At 43.0% G+C, this 21495-nt stretch overlaps 3 protein-coding genes across 9 annotated transcripts in view; 2 read left to right on the plus strand and 1 right to left on the minus strand.

Annotated features, from left to right (window-relative positions):
• vars1 (valyl-tRNA synthetase 1) overlaps positions 1–2157 on the plus strand; it is a 32285-nt gene extending 30128 nt beyond the window's left edge. The window contains exon 23 of the mRNA XM_022243454.2: positions 317–2157. Within this exon, the coding sequence (XP_022099146.2) occupies positions 317–394 (78 nt within the window). The 3' untranslated portion in view covers positions 395–2157. The remainder of the gene's footprint in view (positions 1–316) is intronic.
• LOC110983856 (uncharacterized) lies at positions 805–21404 on the minus strand. 7 transcript variants are annotated; one of them, XM_087142954.1, is made up of 4 exons: positions 21300–21404; positions 17751–17835; positions 16234–17584; positions 805–5571 (listed from the first exon to the last, which is right to left on the minus strand). In XM_087142954.1, the coding sequence occupies exons 3-4, from the start codon at positions 17576–17578 to the stop codon at positions 4904–4906; spliced, it is 2013 nt and encodes a 670-aa protein (XP_086999080.1). In that variant the 5' UTR covers positions 17579–17584; positions 17751–17835; positions 21300–21404; the 3' UTR covers positions 805–4903. The 7 variants fall into 7 exon arrangements, with proteins under 7 accessions (XP_086999080.1, XP_022099160.2, XP_022099165.2 ...); XM_022243468.2 differs by having other exon boundaries at positions 16234–17588; XM_022243473.2 differs by lacking the exon at positions 17751–17835 and having other exon boundaries at positions 21300–21402.
• LOC147797437 (uncharacterized) lies at positions 5867–8870 on the plus strand. Its single transcript, XM_087142955.1, has 2 exons — positions 5867–6094; positions 6933–8870. The coding sequence occupies exon 2, from the start codon at positions 7605–7607 to the stop codon at positions 8868–8870; it is 1266 nt and encodes a 421-aa protein (XP_086999081.1). The 5' UTR covers positions 5867–6094; positions 6933–7604.
• Positions 21405–21495: the final 91 nt, after the last annotated feature.

Consider the following 21495-nt stretch of genomic DNA (forward strand, 5'->3'; position numbering starts at 1 on the left):
AATTTATCCACTTCAAACAGCGCCCTCGTACTGTGTCTGCCATGCTTCAAAAAGGCTAGTGCCTGTGTATATACAGAGAGCCAGACCATGGTGTAAACTGGTTTGGTAGAGTCTTAGGCCGTGTCCAAAACAGGCTTCCAGAACTGTGACTAGGTCTAATGGCTTGGTGCCTCAATGTATTTCCTATGGAGCGAAGTCCTAGATCAAGCTCTAAACAACAGATTCGGTTGCAGCCTTACATTGTTGCCATCAATTTATAGCGTCTCTTTGCACAGCAAGTTTGGTGTGATTTCTCCTTTTGTTTCTCCATGCCCAGATGAGTCAGATGGAGAATGAGGTCCAGAAGCTTCAAGATGCCATTGAGATGTTTAAAAAGGTCGGCCAGGACAACTGACCATCAGCCTCCAACTTGGTCAACCCTTCAAGCATGTGAAAGACATCTGGCAGTTAAACTGCAAGCCCAAAGGGTCTATAACTTTAAAGTCAATAATAGTTGAGTATTGAACTGCTCAATCTCCAGAAAATTGTGATGCACCCATTATGCTATATCCAGCAAAAAATGAGACCGAGGCGTACCCCCCCAACGTGTCCAATTGCCATTCACACTCTAGACTATTGTTACCTAATACATCCCCCTAGATGTCTGAAAAGAATTCCTCAAATTTCAGTGAAACAATGACCAACACAAAGCAGGGGGGGCTCTCCGTTTCATACCGGTATCTTGCTTCATATACGGCCATGTGGTGCATGCTTTTAACAGTCTGAACTCATAAAGGAACTGTTTATTCTTTGAACAGTTTTTCCTTTTCTTTTTTTGGTTTTTTTTTTTGGTTTTCTCTTGTTGTCCTTCCTTCTTTTGTTTACAATTTCAGGGAAAGTGGTCATTAGTTAATTCCAGTTTACATAAATATTTTGTGGAGTATTGTAGGGGTTTTAGACACTCGCTGCCGGGGTTTCCGGTACTAGACTCCTTGGGTTTGTACGCATAGACGGGCTGCAGGAAATCGGACAAAGGAGCTAGGCCTTGTGACAAAAGACTCAGAACAAAAGACCTGGCGCTGGGAATTACGATCATTTTTCAGCTGGCATTAGCGAAAGGTAATCCATCATTGTTTTGAAACGGTGTACCACTATTTGCACCATTCAGTGCCCACGGATTATGAGCACGGACAAAAGTGCTCCAGCTTTCCAGCAATGAGCGATACAATACCGCTGCATGCTAATCTGACCGCATTTGAAAAGATACCACTGCCATTCAGCAATGCACTGGGCCAATTTCGGGAACAAAGGAAATTACACAACACCTCACAATTCTGGGCTCTCTTTACTGGGTGGCAGGCCTGGTTGCAATACCCGGGCGTCAATGGAGGTTGCCTGTCAGATTAGAGAAGAATTTTGAAAACAGGAAATCTAAAATAACACCCCGAAACTCATCCTGAACATGCAGCTTCCACCTGGCAGGAAGTGGTCAATATGGCTGAAAATCAGATCTTGATGTTGTAGAAGAAATCGATTGTTTAATATAATTCAAATTAATCTGTTAAGATTTAGATTAACTGTGAACAGTCTAAACATAGCAGGAAGACTTCAGCCGTTTCCAGCAATGGTGATATTTTTCTTTATATTTATATGAGGGGGGGGTACTTGGTTGCTGAATTCCATTTTATCACTTTCTACTGGTACTTGCCAACAGTATCAGCTTTCAAACAGAGTACTTTCTGTTCCTAAAAAGTTGATGTCTTGCAATAAACCACCTGCATCCTTCAACTACATGTATTTGTCCGGATCAGCTGAAGCGGTGGTAAAAACTACTCAGGATTCTGGGTAAAATTCCACAAGAGAGTATGATAATTGTCCAACCATTAGCATTAACTATAACAATAACAAGATGGAATGCTAGAATCCTATCTCACTGGACATGCCACCGCTATGAAAAACATTCGGAGAGGTGTTTTTAACTACTCAGAAATAGATCAAAGTTTTAATCAAGAATCTGAATTGCTTTGAGCCCCATAAATGTGAGAGTACCGGTGCATGTAATCAGATTAAATGCTTTAAACATACAACCAATGTTGCTGTTTCAAATCCTGAAATTATAGTGAAATCTTTGAAAATTGCTCAATAAAGGAGTAAAAAGTAGAGCATAACCAACTTAAATTGGTCTCAAAAATTCTTACTGTATGTTGTGTTTATGTGAAAGACCTCGCCTCAGAAACTGTCTGCATCTAGAAAGCATGAATTATTCTTTTTATGAAATTGTACACATACATGTACATGTTCAGTTATGTTGTATTACACCCAGTGTTACATGTGCTATACCCAGATGACTCTGGGCATGATACAAAGTATGTATATACACTGGACAGCAAAAGAAACTTGCCACCTCTGTCAAAGGCCACACATAAAAATTCACTCCATAGAAATAAAAATTTTTGTACACGGGTATGCTGCAACACCCCTTACTAATCACACGCCCAAAAGCAAGTGATCATCTTTATAACAAAGAAGAAATTGACATGCAAAGCAACATGGTTACTGAATCAAAAGTCACACACAAAAACACTCTCCACCAAGCAAAAATGACCCATGAATGGACAACATTTTAAACAACCAATGACAAAGTGAACACCTGTTTTGTCAAAATGATGTGCATGAGTGGTTTCTGTAAAGGGATGCCATCCTTACTGACGATGCATACACATTATTGAAAACTAATGATTGTGACTTCTTTATTTCGTCCTGTGACATTGATTTCTGCGTAAAACTTACGGCTCATTCTGTTACATTCTGTGACTTGATTCAGTAACCAAGTTGCTGTGCATGTCAATTTCCTCTTTGGAAATACATGTACAGTATATGTTTGTGTAAACCCATTAAAGTTTGGGCCTTCTTGTTCTTTCATTATCAATTAATTCCGTTATCTACCAAAATAACACACCCTGCTCATCTATTGAATATGTACGAGCTGCAGCAACCAGCATGACCCCACTACCTCAAATTATACCGATAACTGCTAATGTTACAAACAATAAGCCGTGCACGTGGTTACTTTCACTCATGGTTCAACATTACAATGTTTTATCACATGTTGCTGATAATTGCCGTTCCATGAATCTTGATTTCAATGGCGTACACTAATCTTAGTGTAAATGTTCTTATATGCAAAAATATATATTCATACATGTACATGTACATTTTATTAATCAGAATTACAACTGAGGGAAAACGATCTACTGCTTCTGGTGGTTGCCGGATACGAAAAACGACAAAAACCTGTCTTTTCATTATTTGGGAAAAGTGGAAACGTACGCGTATGCCTGACCTACATGTACATGTACTTCATCCATCGCTCTCAGGCTAGTTACATGTAAGCAATGATCAAGTAAATAAAAGCCTCGCTCTTCTTCTTAAATGTATATGTACACGACAGTGACTTTAAACTAAAGTGATAATAAAATGACAAATTGAACGTGTTGTCGCTGCCAGCAAGCGTGAAGAGATGCATTTCTGTACTCTCACTGCATGCCACACCCTGTTCACAATACCGCCTATCCACTGAGCCCTGCAATCATGACCATGACAGTGATAAATTTGTTGTATCCTCATTTGCCTCGGATCTCAACTAAGTACAACATTTTTTAAAGCAAATGTCATTTTGCTTCTTTTGGAGGGGGGAGGAAGGGGACTGACACACCAGGTCCTCCATTCGCAAATGACACTGCTGAGTATTATATTATTAGAATTAGATTATCATATGAGATCAATTATTGGCATCCATTCTCCCTCCAACCCCCCCCCACTTTAACATAATTCTCTAACTTTTGTTACCAATTCCACGTACGTATGAAAACAAATCAAAGGTCCATGAACAATTTCTACAAATTAAAAGGCAAATGGTGTCAAGTCACAGATCTTTTTTGTGGGGGGAGGGCTTTGGATGCCCCCCTCCAAAACTGTTGGCAAACTCCTGCTTCTTGTTTGCCATTTATGCTTTCAAATCAAACATACATGTGCACGTCCATGTGCATGTAAAATGTACATGTATGTCAGGAGTGTATGAGATGCGACAATACCATTTCCCACACTCGTTTATGCAGCACTAGCAGAAGTGATAATTTTTTCTTTCATGCGCTAGACAGAAAAGTCCCTGTTCTACACACTACCGAGTCTTCCAGATGCCAAATCACAAGTCTGGTTATGAACAGTGAAAAGGGTTGTGCTCAGTTTATTTGAGCTTGCGACTTACACATTGTACATGTAGGACCAAATGACGCACGGGGCTCATGTGTCTGTTAGAGACACTGCTTGCATCTTGTCATCCCACCTTTTCTGGTGCTGTCACGGCAGAGGTGGCATGATCCTTGCTGATGTGCTGGATGACCCTGAGCGAGTGCTGAAGCCGCAACATGAAAAAAGACCACTGCTGGAGTGGTCATTTAAAATTCCATGTTGCCATGTTTTTTGCCTTGGCACCACTACCTTTTAGTTACTTATAATGCATAATTTTATCTGCAGCACTTGAAGCTCTTAAAATATTCGACCAACACAGAGCAAATGACCCTACATCACTTTACATGTACATACACTGTAAGTACCGGTTTATCTGAAGTACATCGTAAACAATAAATCCAAAGGGACTGATACTCGGCGACGAAACACCATGTACATTACAAAAATCAAGTGCGTCAAGGAATCAGGTTCATAGAAATGCACTGGCCCAAATACAATTGTCTGTAACACAGAGAATTTAGAGGTACATGTACATTGTTAACAAAACATGGTACAGGTCTGAGAACCAAGACTGCCGGTACTGTACATGTACATCTTACTGTATGTTGTCAGCATTCAGAGCGTTGCACGTGGCGTTACTTCACACTTGCTATGGGTACAGGTAACGTTTGATCTACACCTTATGGAACATCTTCACAGAAACAGAATCAGCCACAGCGAGTTGCTGCCCATCTGTTGTGAATGTGATTCCATTTGGCCAGTAAAGACCCTTAACAATGCAGCTGACGAAGCCTCCAGTCTCGTCATACTGGTGGATGTGGCCAGTGCCTTTATCCACGTTGTGTACTGCCACATAAATGCCGGAACCGTCACAGCACACTCCTTTGCAGTGTTTGACTTTTTCACCCATGATACTTGGTTCAATTGTGAACGATGCTTTACCCTCATCATACACCATAACTACTCCTTTCTCGGCATCACTGACTACACATCTGTCCTTCGCGTCAACAGCCAGATAACACGGTTCAATCTCCAGATGTATAGTCTTTATGACTGAACAATCACTTGGGCTGTGTTCAGTCCAAAGCTTCCTCTTGATGTCGCCCACAATGATAGTGCCACACTTCTTGATTGCCACTGACACTGGTACAGCAAAATTAAACCTATAGTCTGGTACATTTACTAGAACTCTTTGGATTTGTACTGAAAGATATTCAGACCAAGTCTGTGCTGTACAGAACCTTCCAGTCACAAGCTCGTTGTTTATATCGTACATTTTGACGTAGTTGGTACCATCGGCAACCACCAACAGATTTTTGGCAGCAGCAATCCCCAAAGCACCTGAAATTACAATATCGGGGATAAAGTACAAGCACATCATTTAGTCACAATTTATTTACCAGATCCCCCCCCCAATCACCTCCAACACAGAAATCAAACCACAAGCTTAGGCACATGTACCAGGTACACATGTATTTGTACATGTGCATGTACATACCGTGTATTAGTCGACCACCTCTATGCACAATAGGCACATACATTGTAAGTTGGAGGTTGTTGAAAATGAAATGTCCTGCGTCTGTATGTTGCAGGCAAAGATTTCCCCCACTTAGTTTGTGCATTAGCCTCAGAGTTAAGTAGTGTTCCCTGATATAAACATTGCCCAGGTACATATGGGTTGGCAGCTGAGCCCCAGGGCATTGCAGAGCCACCGGTTGAAACAAAGAGGGTCTTATTAGTTTTCCCACAGCCTTTGAGAGAAATTCCTCATTCATCAGACGGGCATGGATCGGTGCAGACTGCACTGACTTTCTCTCTCCACTCTTAGTACTAGCCCAGAAAGTTTGTCTGCCCCGCTATATTGGTGAGTCCCCATTTCTTAAGTTTTGATGATTCTTGCAGGTATTTTAATATTCCTACGTGTTCTTCACTGAGTTTTGGATTACCTTTTGTGTATTTTTAACTTAGTCTAGTTTTCTCAGATAATCTAGAGGCGAGAGTTGATGAAGAATTATTAGCCTGCTTTATTAGAAGATGTAGTAGAGCTCTGCTGGTTTTAAATGCATGTGACTGAAGAGATGTTTTCTTGATTAGTTTTTAATTTGTCGGTTGATACACAGAACATGAACACTTGATGTATTTGAAGTTACTGAAGTTTCACATGCACTAAGTACTCTGAGAGCAAATCTATTTGTCTGAGGAATTTTCCCATGGCTTGGTTTTTCTGGTAATAGACTGGTGTAAGTCTGTAGTTTCAAATAATTACACTTCACTGACTTGCCAATGTAAATACACGTGTTAGCACCACAAAAAAAAAGTTTTCTTTAAGTGGACTAGACCCACTCTATCTTTAAAGGGAAGCAAGTGTTATGAGTATTTGTTCATGGTCCAGTAGATGAGGTAAACCAGGCTCAGTAGCACAATATAAACTTTGTGGTTTTGGCAGCTGGCCCCCAAAGTTAGTTTGCCTCAGGGACTCATTAAGTGATAAGGAACTCTCAGTGGAGACTTTTTATTTATAGTTTGGCACTAGCTTGATCGAAATGGATATGCTCCTGACTGTTTCCCCATGGTTTAGTAGTGTTGGTGCATGTACTCTTTCTGAAGCATTATTATTTACTAGTTAGGCTTTGTAGTAATTTACAGTTATCCTGCCACTTATACTCCTCATTTTTGCATGTTTGTTGTATTCTTCTTTTCAGGATGTTAGTCAGATTGCGCACCGAGTAATCCTCTTTGGGTGCTGTGTTGGGTTTTGTTTTTTGTTTTATTTAGTTTTTTGTTTTGTTTTTTTTTTTTTGGTGATTTCGATTTGTTTGCATATTCTGCCTTTTTTTTTGTGATCCTCCAGTTGATACATTTTGGAAAAAGGAAACCAAATAGTTTTAACGTTTTCGTTGTTGAATTTCAATTAGCAATCTTTAGTTTGGCAAATCATCTAAAAGTTTTCCAGAATTATAATCCAAGTTTCTATCCTTTGTCGTGTCATTTTTCTACACCCTTTGGAATCGAAATAAAAATTTAGTTCGCGATTTGTCTTTGAACCCGGTTCGTTTGCTTCTTTTTCTGTTGACTCTCACTTGTGCCAAAATTCCAGGTTACATTTTTTTTTAGTTATTATTGGTGGAGAATCCGGGTAGAGACTTTCGTTTTTCTTTGAAGAAACGCAGCCAACTATTTTCTTTTTCGATTGTCCCAGCTCCTTCTCTTTTCACATTCGCAAAGAACCACTAATTTCTTTTTTTTGTTTCCGCAAAAAAGGAAGTTTTATGTGCAATCTCTTGTAGTTTTCGTAGCGTCAATCGGTCAATAGGAATTTTTTTCCCAAACAAACCCAACACAGTGCTAGAAGTTGGAAAGCTTAGTTGTGTAAGATGGCTACTCCAAGCGGACCCCCCACTCTGACACCCCAATGTGGGGCATCTCACTTCACTGCGCAACAATTGCCGCAGCCAGCACCACTTTTGACACCCCAGAAGCTCCACTTTGGAATGGAGCCGCAACCACTGCTGACAGGTAGCAGCCCTGAGAGTCAACCAGTGGTGACCCCCGTTGTGACGAGCGCCAGTAACCCCCAGTATACATCGCTCCCCATTGTTCAGCCAGATGCAAGTACCCCTCTACAGTTGGCAGGCTTCGATCCCACCCCCGGGCCTCGAGTGTGCACCCCATTCACATACACCAGTCATCAGCTGAAGAATGTCGCCACCTTCTCCGGAAGCCGGTCCGAAAAACATGCTCTTAAAGTTGAGGACTGGGTACGCGACATGAAGTACCTCCTGGAAATGAAAGGGCCCCAGCCGGAGCAAGTGTGCTTCCATGAGCTAGTGCGGCACACTAGTGGACGAGCCAGAGACGTCATCTTGAACCTGGAGCGCCATTCCCCAGCATCCCCTACTGTTGCAGCTGCATTTACCGAGCTTCTGGAAGAATTTGGAGAAGACCATCTTGCATCCTCCCCAATCGCAAGCTTCTACGCAAGGACCCAGAAACCCGAGGAGAGTGGGTGCGATTTCGCCATCGCCTTGGAAGCTCTGCTGCGGAGGGTGGAAGAGATGAAGCAACGCCAGGGTCGACCTGACTCCCTAGGGGAGGACAGGGATCTGATGTTGACCACCCAGTTCATGGCTGGCCTGACGGATGAATTGATCAAGCAGCGGTTGGCCCCAATGCAGCCGAGACGGATGACCTTTAAGGCTCTTCGTCGTGAGCTGCATGTGATTGCTGAAGAGAGACGACTTGCAAAAGAGGCCCAGCAGAGGAAATACCGTCTCCTTCAACAAACGTCCCCAAGTAGTAACCCTGTCCAGTCCAATGCAGTCAACCCCAAGGCTGCCGAGTCCGGAGGGAAAACCCTGTCAGCACCGATGCCCCCCAGCCAAGTAGCAGATTTGACCGTTCTCATCCAGAAGCAGACCGACACCCTGCAGCGTGTGTTGGACGGCCAGCGTATCCTGGGAGAGAGGGTTGAGAAGTTGGAGGCGCGAAATCCGTTCGGGCCCCCGGTTTGGCCGAGGCAGCCCCTACCTGCAAGGAGCCCACCTGTTGATGTAGCCCGCAGAGAAGGATTATGTTTCCGATGTGGAGCACCCGATCATCTCGCACGTCAGTGTCCAAACCGCCAAGCACCGTTAAACTAGAAAGACCTGCTGACGCAGGGCATTCAGCAGGTAACCGTCTTAACAAATGCCCAAATTTAGGTATTCATGTCAACCTTGAAACTACTACCAAGAACCAGGAACCAGCAGCAGGGAATGAGTTGATTGGGCCAATGATGACCACTAAAGTGACTGTATCCGGGCAGGAGTGTGAAGTGTTGTTAGACACTGGCTCACAGGTGACAACCATTACGGAGGAATTCATAGCCAGTCATCCCCTTCTAAAGCACCAACCCTTGAAAAGGTCCGAAGTCATCATTGAAGGCGCAGGAGGTCAGCCCGTTCCCTACCGTGGATTCATCCTGATGGATGTTGTGGTTCTTGGCGAGGTTATCCATAATGTCCCCGCATTCGTCGTACCTGCAACGACTTTCCGAAGATCTGTACCAGGATTGCTGGGCACCAATGTAATCAGAGCGGGCCGGGATGCACTTCACAGAAAGTGTGGCCAGAGGCTTATGAGGAGTATCCAGCGGAAGTCTGACGTTTGGCACGCAGCATTCCAGTGGGTTTGTAACGAAGACGGCACAGATCTGGCTTGTAAGGATGGCACAATCGGGCAGTTGAAGTATATCAGACGTAAACCATTCATTGTGAAGGCAGGTAGGGAGGCAGATGTTCCTGTGGTATCCCCAAGGCACACAAGAGGACGGACCTTCGCTGCAGTAATAGAGGCTGGAGGTGATGTGTCCTATGCAGGGAACCTTGCGGTGGCCAATGCCTTTGCAGAGATCCAGAATGGCCACAGTCATGTCCATGTCCACAACTTATCATCAGCAGATGTCGTCATTAAACATGGAGCTCGGTTAGCCACCATTGCCCTGGCCGAGGAGGTGTCTTCGGATGAGGGAAGACACGTGGGGCCTGACAGCAAACCCCAGGCTTCTGATGTTGCCACCTGTAACGAGTCATCAGCGGTGGAAGGTGTGACAGAAGCGGTTCCACCTGTTGATATTGATTATGGCAAGTTGAATGAGAATGACAGAGGACGGGTCTTTAAGCTACTAGAGGAAAACCAGGATGTATTCTCTAAAGATCCACAAGATTTGGGCTTTACAGATACTGTGCAGCACGAAATCCCACTTGTAGACAACGCACCATTCAGACTGCCATACAGAAAGATACCAGCCAAGCAGTTCCAGGAAGTGAGAGAGCACCTTGCAGGTTTACAGAAGTCGGGTGTAATTCGATCGAGCACAAGTCCGTATGCGTCGCCCATTGTCCTAGTTCGCAAGAAGGATGGCACGATGAGGATGTGCGTCGATTACAGGCGGCTAAACTCCAAGATGGTCCGTGATGCCTACCCACTGCCCAGAATAGAAGAGTCCTTGGATGCCCTTGGAGGTGCTAAGTACTTCTCATGCCTCGACCTTACGTCAGGATACCTGCAGGTCAAAGTTGCAGAACAAGACCGACCGAAGACAGCCTTCACCACACCCATGGGGCTATTTGAATACACGAGAATGCCATTCGGCCTCATGAATGCACCAGCCACCTTTCAGCGACTCATGACAACCGTCCTAGGCGACCTCAACTTCTCAAGTGTCTTATTATATCTCGACGATATTGTGGTCTTCAGCTCGACAGTGGACGAGCACATCGAACGGCTGCAGTGTGTATTTTCTCGTCTCCGGGAACACGGGCTGAAACTGAAGCCAGCCAAATGTCACCTCCTCAAAGAGAGTGTTCAGTACCTCGGTCACATCGTGTCAGCTGAAGGCATAGCAACAGACCCCGAGAAGACATCCGCAGTCAAGGAGTGGCCTGTTCCCAAATGCAAGAAAGATGTACGCAGTTTCCTCGGATTCACGGGGTATCATCGTCGCTTCATCCACAACTATTCGAAGATTGCCTCACCGCTGTTTGCTCTTATTGGTGGCAAACGAGGAGTGAAGGACCCTCCGTTCTCGTGGAGTGATGAGTGCCAAGTAGCCTTCGATCATCTGAAAAAGCGCTTGACAACAACGCCTATCCTTGGGTATGCAGATTACAGCCTCCCTTTCACAGTGATGACAGATGCTTCTAGTGAGGGCCTTGGTGCAGTGTTATCCCAACTGCAAGATGGCAAGGAACGAGTAATTGCGTATGCAAGCCGGACACTCTCTGCCCCAGAAGCGAAGTACCCCGCTCATAAACTGGAGTTCAAAGCCCTCCACTGGGCCATCACAGACAAATTCAAGGATTACCTCTATGGCAGCAAGGTCACCGTTATGACAGACAATAACCCGTTGACATATGTCCTTAAGAATGCCAAGCTTGACGCCCACGGTCATCGATGGATCAGCGACCTCTCCCAGTATGAGATGGAGATCCTGTACAGGCCTGGGAAACAGAATGCAAATGCCGATGCCTTGTCAAGAATACAGAGGGATGAGGTAGCACGTATTTTGGACGAGCCGGAGCGACGGGGAAATGGAAAACCAAAAGGGTTGCAGGAAGAGCCGGTACCTATCAATACAACTGGAAACGCCCATGTGGAGCCCCCAATCCTACAGGTGCAGATTCAGCAAATGAGTAGTTCAGCCGAGACTGGGGTAACTGAAGTCCAAAGTGCGAGCCAGCAGCCCATCAACACCGAGCAAGGGAGTGACCAAGATACCGCTGGAACCAAGTGTGGATATGGTCTTGATCTGGCAGAAGCACAAAAAGCGGATCCAGCCATCAGTCGGGTCATTGAGCTGAAGCTGAAACGAGTCAAACCTAGTAGAAGGCAGCTGACCAAAGAGCCGAAGGTGGTCCAGAGGATGCTGAGGTCCTGGAACAGCCTTACGGTGCAGGATGGTATGCTCGTCTACCACAAGGCAGGCGACAGCAGAGAGGGTCCCCTACCAGTCCTGCCTGAGGCACTACGACCCCAGACGCTATGCTACCTACACGATGAAATGGGGCACCTTGGGTTTGAGAGGACCACCGAGCTGATCCGAAGCCGCTACTTTTGGCCTGGTATGTACTCCTATGTGAAGAGGTACATCAAGAGATGTAAGAGGTGCACTCTACGGAAGCTTCCCAATACAAGAAGACAAGCAGAGCTCGTTAATATTCACACTACCCGACCCCTGGAGTTGATCTGTATCGATTTTCTTTCTTTGGAGCAAGCCAAGGGAGGCTTTGAGCATATCCTGGTCGTCACAGACCACTTCACCCGATATGCTCAGGCCTACCCTACACGAAACCAGAGGGCCAGCACCGTTGCCAAACTCTTATGGCAAAAGTTCATCATTCATTATGGCATCCCCGAGCGCATACATTCTGACCAGGGCAAGAGCTTTGAGGCCGAAGTCGTTCAGGAGTTGTGCGAGCTCCTTAAGATCAAAAAGACAAGGACCTCCCCTTATCATCCGCAGGGGAACGGCATGACCGAAAGATTTAATCGTACGCTTCTTTCCATGCTGGGCACCCTGGAGCCCACCAGGAAGGTAGATTGGGCCATGTACGTTGAGTCCATGACTCACGCCTACAACTCAACAGTCCACGACTCGACAGGATACTCCCCGTTTCACCTCATGTTTATGAGGGATCCTAGGCTGCCAGCCGATCTCTTCATTGAACCAATGGTAAAAGCCCCGGAAGACAGGGATCATCATGGATATGTTCAGCGACTAAGACAACACCTTCAGGATGCTTATCGTCAGGCAGACACCGCAGCAGCTGGGGCACGCATCAAACAGAAAGCCGCCTACGACAAGAAAGCTCAAGAACGACCTTTGCAACCCGGCAGCAGAGTCCTTGCCGCAAACAAGACACCTCGTGGGAAAGGGAAGCTGAGGGACAACTGGGAAGACACCCCGTATGTGGTCGTACGGAAGCTCCCTGGGTTTCCAGTATATACAGTGCGTCAGATGGGCTCTAGGAGGATACGTACTCTTCATCGCAATATGCTTACGGAATGCCCATTCGAGGTGCCAAGCGAAGAGCACGAGTCAGTCCAGTCTGAAGAAGCAGCAGAAGTGTTCCCCCCCAAACCAGAGGATCACTTGAGAGATCGTGATTCTGGTACCATGGCGTTGGTTGAAGATGAGCCCTTGCAATCTGCAGGTGAAGGCAGAGCAACCCCCATAGCTACGTCTCACACAGCAAGTGAATACGAGGCCAGCGATGAGTCTGACAGCTCAAGTACAGATGATGAACTACAAATACCGACATACAATCTTAGAAGGAACATTAAAGCCCCTAACAGATTAGGCGATTGGTTCTGAATGCAGTTATTACTGTTTAACATTGTTGAGGACAACAATGGATTTAACCAGTGGTGGATGTTGCAGGCAAAGATTTCCCCCACTTAGTTTGTGCATTAGCCTTAGAGTTAAGTAGTGTTCCCTGATATAAACATTGCCCAGGTACATATGGGTTGGCAGCTGAGCCCCAGGGCATTGCAGAGCCACCGGTTGAAACAAAGAGGGTCTTATTAGTTTTCCCACAGCCTTTGAGAGAAATTCCTCATTCATCAGACGGGCATGGATCGGTGCAGACTGCACTGACTTTCTCTCTCCACTCTTAGTACTAGCCCAGAAAGTTTGTCTGCCCCGCTATATTGGTGAGTCCCCATTTCTTAAGTTTTGATGATTCTTGCAGGTATTTTAATATTCCTACGTGTTCTTCACTGAGTTTTGGATTACCTTTTGTGTATTTTTAACTTAGTCTAGTTTTCTCAGATAATCTAGAGGCGAGAGTTGATGAAGAATTATTAGCCTGCTTTATTAGAAGATGTAGTAGAGCTCTGCTGGTTTTAAATGCATGTGACTGAAGAGATGTTTTCTTGATTAGTTTTTAATTTGTCGGTTGATACACAGAACATGAACACTTGATGTATTTGAAGTTACTGAAGTTTCACATGCACTAAGTACTCTGAGAGCAAATCTATTTGTCTGAGGAATTTTCCCATGGCTTGGTTTTTCTGGTAATAGACTGGTGTAAGTCTGTAGTTTCAAATAATTACACTTCACTGACTTGCCAATGTAAATACACGTGTTAGCACCACAAAAAAAAAGTTTTCTTTAAGTGGACTAGACCCACTCTATCTTTAAAGGGAAGCAAGTGTTATGAGTATTTGTTCATGGTCCAGTAGATGAGGTAAACCAGGCTCAGTAGCACAATATAAACTTTGTGGTTTTGGCAGCTGGCCCCCAAAGTTAGTTTGCCTCAGGGACTCATTAAGTGATAAGGAACTCTCAGTGGAGACTTTTTATTTATAGTTTGGCACTAGCTTGATCGAAATGGATATGCTCCTGACTGTTTCCCCATGGTTTAGTAGTGTTGGTGCATGTACTCTTTCTGAAGCATTATTATTTACTAGTTAGGCTTTGTAGTAATTTACAGTTATCCTGCCACTTATACTCCTCATTTTTGCATGTTTGTTGTATTCTTCTTTTCAGGATGTTAGTCAGATTGCGCACCGAGTAATCCTCTTTGGGTGCTGTGTTGGGTTTTGTTTTTTGTTTTATTTAGTTTTTTGTTTTGTTTTTTTTTTTTTGGTGATTTCGATTTGTTTGCATATTCTGCCTTTCTTTTTTGATCCTCCAGTTGATACATTTTGGAAAAAGGAAACCAAATAGTTTTAACGTTTTCGTTGTTGAATTTCAATTAGCAATCTTTAGTTTGGCAAATCATCTAAAAGTTTTCCAGAATTATAATCCAAGTTTCTATCCTTTGTCGTGTCATTTTTCTACACCCTTTGGAATCGAAATAAAAATTTAGTTCGCGATTTGTCTTTGAACCCGGTTCGTTTGCTTCTTTTTCTGTTGACTCTCACTTGTGCCAAAATTCCAGGTTACATGTACATGTACGGTACGTGTACATGTACATGCTACAAGTCCTCAATTTGTGATTTGTATGTACATGTACCGGTACATGTAGTTCTAACTCTACAAATGGTCCTGATCATGGAACCTCTTATAGCAAATAAAACTAAATCAAATTTACACAAGTACCAGTACATGCCTTGAGCTAATTTACAAAAATGTAGCAGTTAGTGGAATGCATTCCTAACATCCTTCTTGGGGCCAACTTAAGACAACATACATACATGTACATACATGTAGATGTGCACTGTGTATGTCAAACTGGGTGCACAGTACATGCACTTATTACATGTATTCTGCAGGGCTGTTTTCGGGGGGGGGGTTAACGTTTATTTCTGTTTCTTGACGAAGATAGCTTAATCGGCCTGAAAGTTGCAAACACAAAACCAAAACCGATCCAACCCATTTACACTGTACTGTAAATGTTAAAAAAAGGGATATATGACTTGGATTTTTTTAAAGTACATAATCATTAGTTATGAGAAGGCTTTCATGCTATCATCATTTACATGTATGTAATTACAGTGGTTGCCAAAAATAAGATACATATACTTTTTGTTAGGCTCTGACAGGCCTACTTCTGCAATGATAAGCTTAAAGATCAATCACATTGCTTTTTATGACAAAAGGTTATTAAACAGGATTGGTCATTAGTACCCGTAATGACTACTTAGGTGGCAGCTATTTGGCGAGTTCAGTCCTACTGCAAGAATGCTCATACAGTAGTGAAAAAAAAACCGCATCAATGAGGGCGGCAAATAAATCTAGCGACCCATTTGATGATGTCATAATAGGACTCTCGTTCCTACAGAGTTGCTGGACCTTGCAACCCTGTAATAATGGTTTTATAGCACAAGAACAGAGAAAAGACAGGTCATTTTCGGCAAATGACCATGACATCACCTTGACTTGTCTGATGAACATTGCAGATGTTCCTGTAAAAACAACTTCTTGTTGCTCTCACTGTCCGACCTCTCACCAGGGGGGAGATTTCTCAGCTTTTTAGCCGATTTCAGCTTTTTATGTTTTGAATTTCAGCTTTTTTTCCTCACTGGCTGTGTACAAAAGTGTAGGAGATTTTCACAGATAAGCTTTTTAATGCCTTTTTCAGCTGTTTTCAACTATGTTTATCATTGGTCAATCTAACGCCTGTCTAACTGATGCACGGTTAAAGTTCGGGCAAGCATAGCACTCACGCACAAGGGTGTGTTCACCCAAAAATATTGAAATTTTAATTTGCATACATGTACATGCAAATTAAAATTTCATTTTTTTTCATTAGTTTTTTTTTCATTATTGCTACATGTACATGGAGCAAACTTGATTGAGCTTTTTTACATAATACTGGTAGATTATTTGTACATTATAACTCAATGTCATAGGTAAATTGTGAATAAGTCACATTGCAATGTGACTGATTCACAATACGTTTGCACATGTGTACTTGTATGTGTATTTTCCCCATGCGACTGACATGTACGCTGTAATCTGTACATGTAGTGACGTGCAACAATGTAATGTACATGCATTACGGTACATGTACTTACCCAGACAGAGTGAAAGTTGAATTGTTCTCTTACATACATATGTATGTTCTCCTGCAGTGCTTAATACCATCACTTTGCTGATGTATTGGCGTTGATCATTATAATCTAAAATTGTCACAGCAATTTCACCAGGTTGAGGAGCAACAACCCCACGTGCAAATGCAAATTTCGATGAGTTCAAGTCTTTGAATTCCGCGCATTGTTCCCACACAACGCCAACATGCAACTTGCCAAGATTTATGCAAGCACTTTCATCTTCTGGACTCGCTTTGAACCTCAGGGAATACCTCTGAAGAATGCGATCAGCCTGAGCCTCTGGGGGCTTTTGATTACCAAGCGATCGAAGCCTTTTACTGACGGTTGGAAAAAGCAACAGCATTTGACTGTCTGTTGCTGTGTTCTGCAATTCTGTTGCTGTCTCAAGTGAAAGTTTTGCTCTCTGCAACTCCACGGTCGCTGTCTCCCCATCTGTACTTAAATTTTTGAAAAGATCACTGCATGCTGCTCTTATTTGGTTCATGAGGTTGTTCTCCTGGTTTGCTATCTCCCTTCGCAGTGTGTCTGCTCTATCTCTGACATCTTTTATTGCAAGCGTTGCTGTGTTCTCAATCTCCTGTTTAGCTGGAGATGTAGCAGCTAATGATCTTTCCAGTTGTTCTATGTATTCAGCAACATCCGGTAGTAGGTTTTTAAGTACCTGTTTGCATTTGATTAAAGCCGTTACTGAGTCCGTGTAGTTGTGTTGTGGTTTACAGTGGTCTTCAGTGGTACAGTCTTGGCAGATGAACTCTTCGCAAGTCTCACAGTAGAACTTCTTTTTTTTCCCGTTGTGATCTGGACACGACGACCCATCATCTCTGTTCGCAAGTCCTTCCTTCTCCTGGCGGATGTCTTCCATGGTGGTTATTGGGTGGTTTGAAATTGCTGCGATTCTAGAGTGCACTTTTTGGCAATTATCACAGATGAGCTGCATGTGGTCCAAACAGCAGTGCCGAGCCCCAGTTTCCACATCGTATATCTCGCACATTACTTTCTCCTCACCTTCAGAGTGTGCTTTTGTTACTTTTTCCTTTGGTGATGCCGCAACTTTGGCGATTAAAAGATGGTTCGTTGTAAGGCCACGAATACCCTGCCTGGGAAGTCGCATCTCCTGCCGACAGTCAGGGCATGATATCTGTGCTGTACCTCTGCGCTTGCCAACATACTTCTTCAGGCACTTCTCACAAAAACTATGCATGCAGTCCAGTATCTTGGGTTCCTTGTATACATCTTGACAGAGGCTGCACATGAAGTCGCTTCTGCTCACTACGTCTGTTGAACTGGTGATATTTGTCCCGGTAGCCATGTCTCCCTAGCTAGCAAAAAATGAAAACCAAGGAAAAGATCATTATTAACTGGCACTCAATTGGCCAAAAAACACAGATTGGGGCTTCAATTATTACAGGTTCCGACAGTATTCATGGTAAGCATTTACACATAGAATATTGCTGCATTGTCCAAGCACTGTGTAAACTTACCAATGAATATTGTCGGATATATACAGTGGGCTCTGGATGTGAAGAACACTGTCACAACTCTGCTATGTCTGCCTACACATGTATCCTGAACACAAAAATTACAAACCATGCATCAATGAACAGGCTGGAGATCGAGTTAGAATAGTTCCTGGTGCAAAATTGACAGAACAAATGTGTTGATATACATGTAGTGCTTTGGTTCAGTCCAATTACTTCGCACTCTGAAAATGTAAATGTACATGTACAAACATAATCCAATCAGTGCATGTCAACAACAGTGAAGGAATCTGCCACATACATGTACCGTACATGTACATGTATGGTACAATGAAAAAAAGGGATCATTGTAATGTACTGTAGGTACAGTACGTATACAAGTACAACAGTGAAGGGCAAGTTCAAACAGCCAAAGCTAGTCTTGATTCCAAGACGTTACTATCTGTAGCTGTGTTTGTGTATTAATGAATGCTTTAGCGCGGTAAATTTTGCAGTCAACAAAGGGCACTATGTGATGGACAAGGTCTGTATTCGCAGTTCCTATGCGTACAATAATCTTGCACAATCGGCCGTCACATAGCGCCCTCTGTTGACTGGCAAAATTTACTGTGTGAACAGAGATAGTAACGTCTTGGAACCAAGACTAAGCTGAAGTTTGTGGCGAACTACATATTTGTACATGTACATGTACAAACATGGTCTGGCATGGTTCCAAGTAGTGCTGCTTTTGGCCAACATGTAATTTCTTTCGGCAGTGCTTGCATCAGGACTGTAAACATGCACCATTGCACCATACAATATTTGACTTTAATACACGGATCTTATGGACTATGCATACATGTACATGTACATGTATGCATAGTCTGTGAATGCATATGTTTTATTGATTTTCCCCAATCACTTCCGAGGAGCCAATCAACGGCTTCATTTGAGCTTGTACTGAATTACTCATATTGGTTCACGACGTCATTCAACAGAGGATTAGAAGTACCGGTACATGTACAGTCCATTAGTTGCCATTTGTGTACAATGCTCGCTTGAGGCAACAAAATCATTCAAAATCTTAAGAAGGGTGCCCAAGTACTGATGCTGATGAAGTTTTGAGCTGGTTCAGCTCCAACCATGCCAACGGTAAATTTCCCGGAATGCATCTTCAGACACACTGTTTGAAATACGGTACATATACATGTAGCATTTTTCATTGTTTCCTTCAAGTTCAACATAACAGCTTACCAGAAAGAATAATTTCACAGGGAGCTTAGTCCCATAACCATCTTTAAGATTTGGATAACTGCTCATGATGAATTGTAGGCCTACATGTACATGTACCTTAAAAGCAAAAATGGCATCCTGATCATAAAGTTTGGCAATTTGTATGTAAAATGCTGTTTACATGTACATGTAGGTGGTTGCAACCTGCCTTCAACCCTCCTTCTGCTGTAACCGTCAAAAACAGTCAAAAATTCCTTCCACTTGATTTGCTTCAGTGCACAGACACATATGGGAAATTTGACTGATTTTGACAGATACATGCACCGTGGATATGACAACTGTGTCAAGAATGGTTATGTACATGTATGTATCTTTGCATAGGAGGGTTAAGATACCCTTGTAGATTAGTTTTACGTACATGTAATGTACTTCACTTGATGCAGCATGATTACAATAATTTTGCTTGATAATTCTAAAACTGCAGTCAACTATACATCAAATTCAAGCTCTCCTCTGAAGAGGAGAAACACAGTGGTGTGAAATCTTATGACCATACCGGTAGGAGTTTCCATTCAGGAGTTACATGTACGCCCTCAGAATGCTCCATATTCATGGCTGTTCTGGTTGTCATTTGTGTCAATGTTTATGACTATATTAAAGCTCTCGACCACAAAAATGCTGATAAATTATCAGATAATTTATTGGCAATAAATAACGCCCATTACCATACGTGTAACTTACATACATGTGAAAGGCTATTATACGAATGGTTTGTTTTCTTTCTCATGTCTTGATGTGGTAGCGATAACAAGGCCAATGAACTTTCTGCAAATACACGAGTGTGTTGCATGTGAGTTGCGTGTGTCAGATCGTCACCATTCTCACGAAGTGACGCTAATGTCCAAAAAATGCATTTTTGTCGATTTCTATTTTTTCAATATTCTCTTTTACAATATCGAGCTTGAACATTTTGACATGCTCCCACAAACAAAATCTCATTAATGTCATAGTTACATTAATGTTGCCAAGGGCAAACATCTTGAAAATAGCATTTTCACGAAGAGATGCAGTGCTAAACATCCTTTGAACATACATTGCAAGGAAACGGTTCCAAAGTAGGTCAACCGGGATTTTGGTTTTCACAAAGTGACTTTAGCTTTGTTACATTCACAGCTGTGCTCACGTAAAGACACGATCACTTTCCCTGTGATTATTATACATTGAACAGAAGGACGTTCATGTACAAAAACGTAATTTGGGTTTTCACAAAGTGACGTTAACCTTTGGTAATTAATTTTTGCTAATGAACCTGTTTTGATACTACTTACTCGGGTTAAGTGATGGATTAGAAGGGATTTTTGTTACATGAAAAGGTCACAAAATACTTATTTTGGTAATTTTTATGAAAGAAAAACTTCTCTGGTGATTATCTAGAGAATCTGTTTTTCCTCAAAAGCCTCATTAACGGCACTTCATGGTGACAGTCATGATCTGATCCCTTCGGACTGACCTAGAAACCTACATCCGTATCGAAGGGAGGTCCAAAAGTGTGTATTGCCAACTATGGTTTAATTGTGTATAAGAATTGGGGCGATTATGCAAATGTCAAACGGGTAGAAACTTTCAGCCAATGAGAAGTGTTGCAGCCGTGTTGGGTTGCTGACTTGCCTAGCTAGCCCATAGCCACTCTGTCATAGCCACTCAAGGCGTTCAGAACCTTTTCATAGATAATTGGAGTTAATTTGCCCACCTCCTTCCCCTTGAGCCTACCGCTATAATTTTCAATCAGAGGATTTGGAATATACAGTATATGTCCTTTTTATACTGTGCTGGCAATTTGGCAGACGCAGACATCCAGCAACCCGTTATTTCTCATTTCATAATTGAGCTTTTGGCTGCTTAAATGTTCAATACTTAAACTGGATACCATGAAGTACTCTCGACTGATGTGCAACATCAGGGGGGTGATCTATTCCATTCGGGAATATATAAATTCCATTGTAGCAATCTCCTTCATCAATCCATCCGCACATGAAGACTGCTACAAGTTCTCATTATTCCCCAAAACCTTTGCAGAATGGAATAAATTACCACCTGAAATACATCATGCACCAAGCATTGCAATTTTCAAGTTGAAACTTCTATCTCTCAATGCAGGTGATATCATGGGGGGGGGGGCTCACTTAATGTAAATATCTGCACAGTCACATCGCGCCTCATAATACATGTACATGTACATCCCTGATGAGATTATATGCCGTATTCCACCAGAACCAGAACCACAACAACTTTATCTGAGCTCGATGTTGATCGATTACTTTTGGGGTCCGGTCCACCTACCTGCCCAAGTCAAGACCCATTTCACTTGCTTCTGGTTGTAATGGATTCAGTACGTATGCGCACAATCTAAGTGAAGGGCATGAACATAGGACCGACTCCGGTATATACAGGACCGGACAGACACAATACAACTTGAACACGTGGGTACGCTGGCACGCGTCCACGTGCCACGTTCATGACGTTTGTAGTGTGCTAT

The sequence above is a fragment of the Acanthaster planci genome, linkage group LG11 (genome assembly GCF_054643075.1).
Source record: "Acanthaster planci isolate LZ-2023a linkage group LG11, COTS_SCS, whole genome shotgun sequence".
NCBI lineage: Eukaryota > Metazoa > Echinodermata > Asteroidea > Valvatida > Acanthasteridae > Acanthaster > Acanthaster planci.

What these genes read in the sequence shown, in the direction of transcription:
- LOC147797437 (XM_087142955.1), top strand. Translation starts at nt 7,605, where the DNA reads ATGGCTACTCCAAGCGGACCCCCCACTCTGACACCCCAATGTGGGGCA.
- LOC110983856 (XM_022243467.2), bottom strand. An exon ending in TCAACTTTCACTCTGTCTGG is followed by an intron (nt 5,572 to 16,233) that starts GTAAGTACATGT and finishes TTGTAATTTCAG; the next exon opens with GTGCTTTGGGGATTGCTGCT.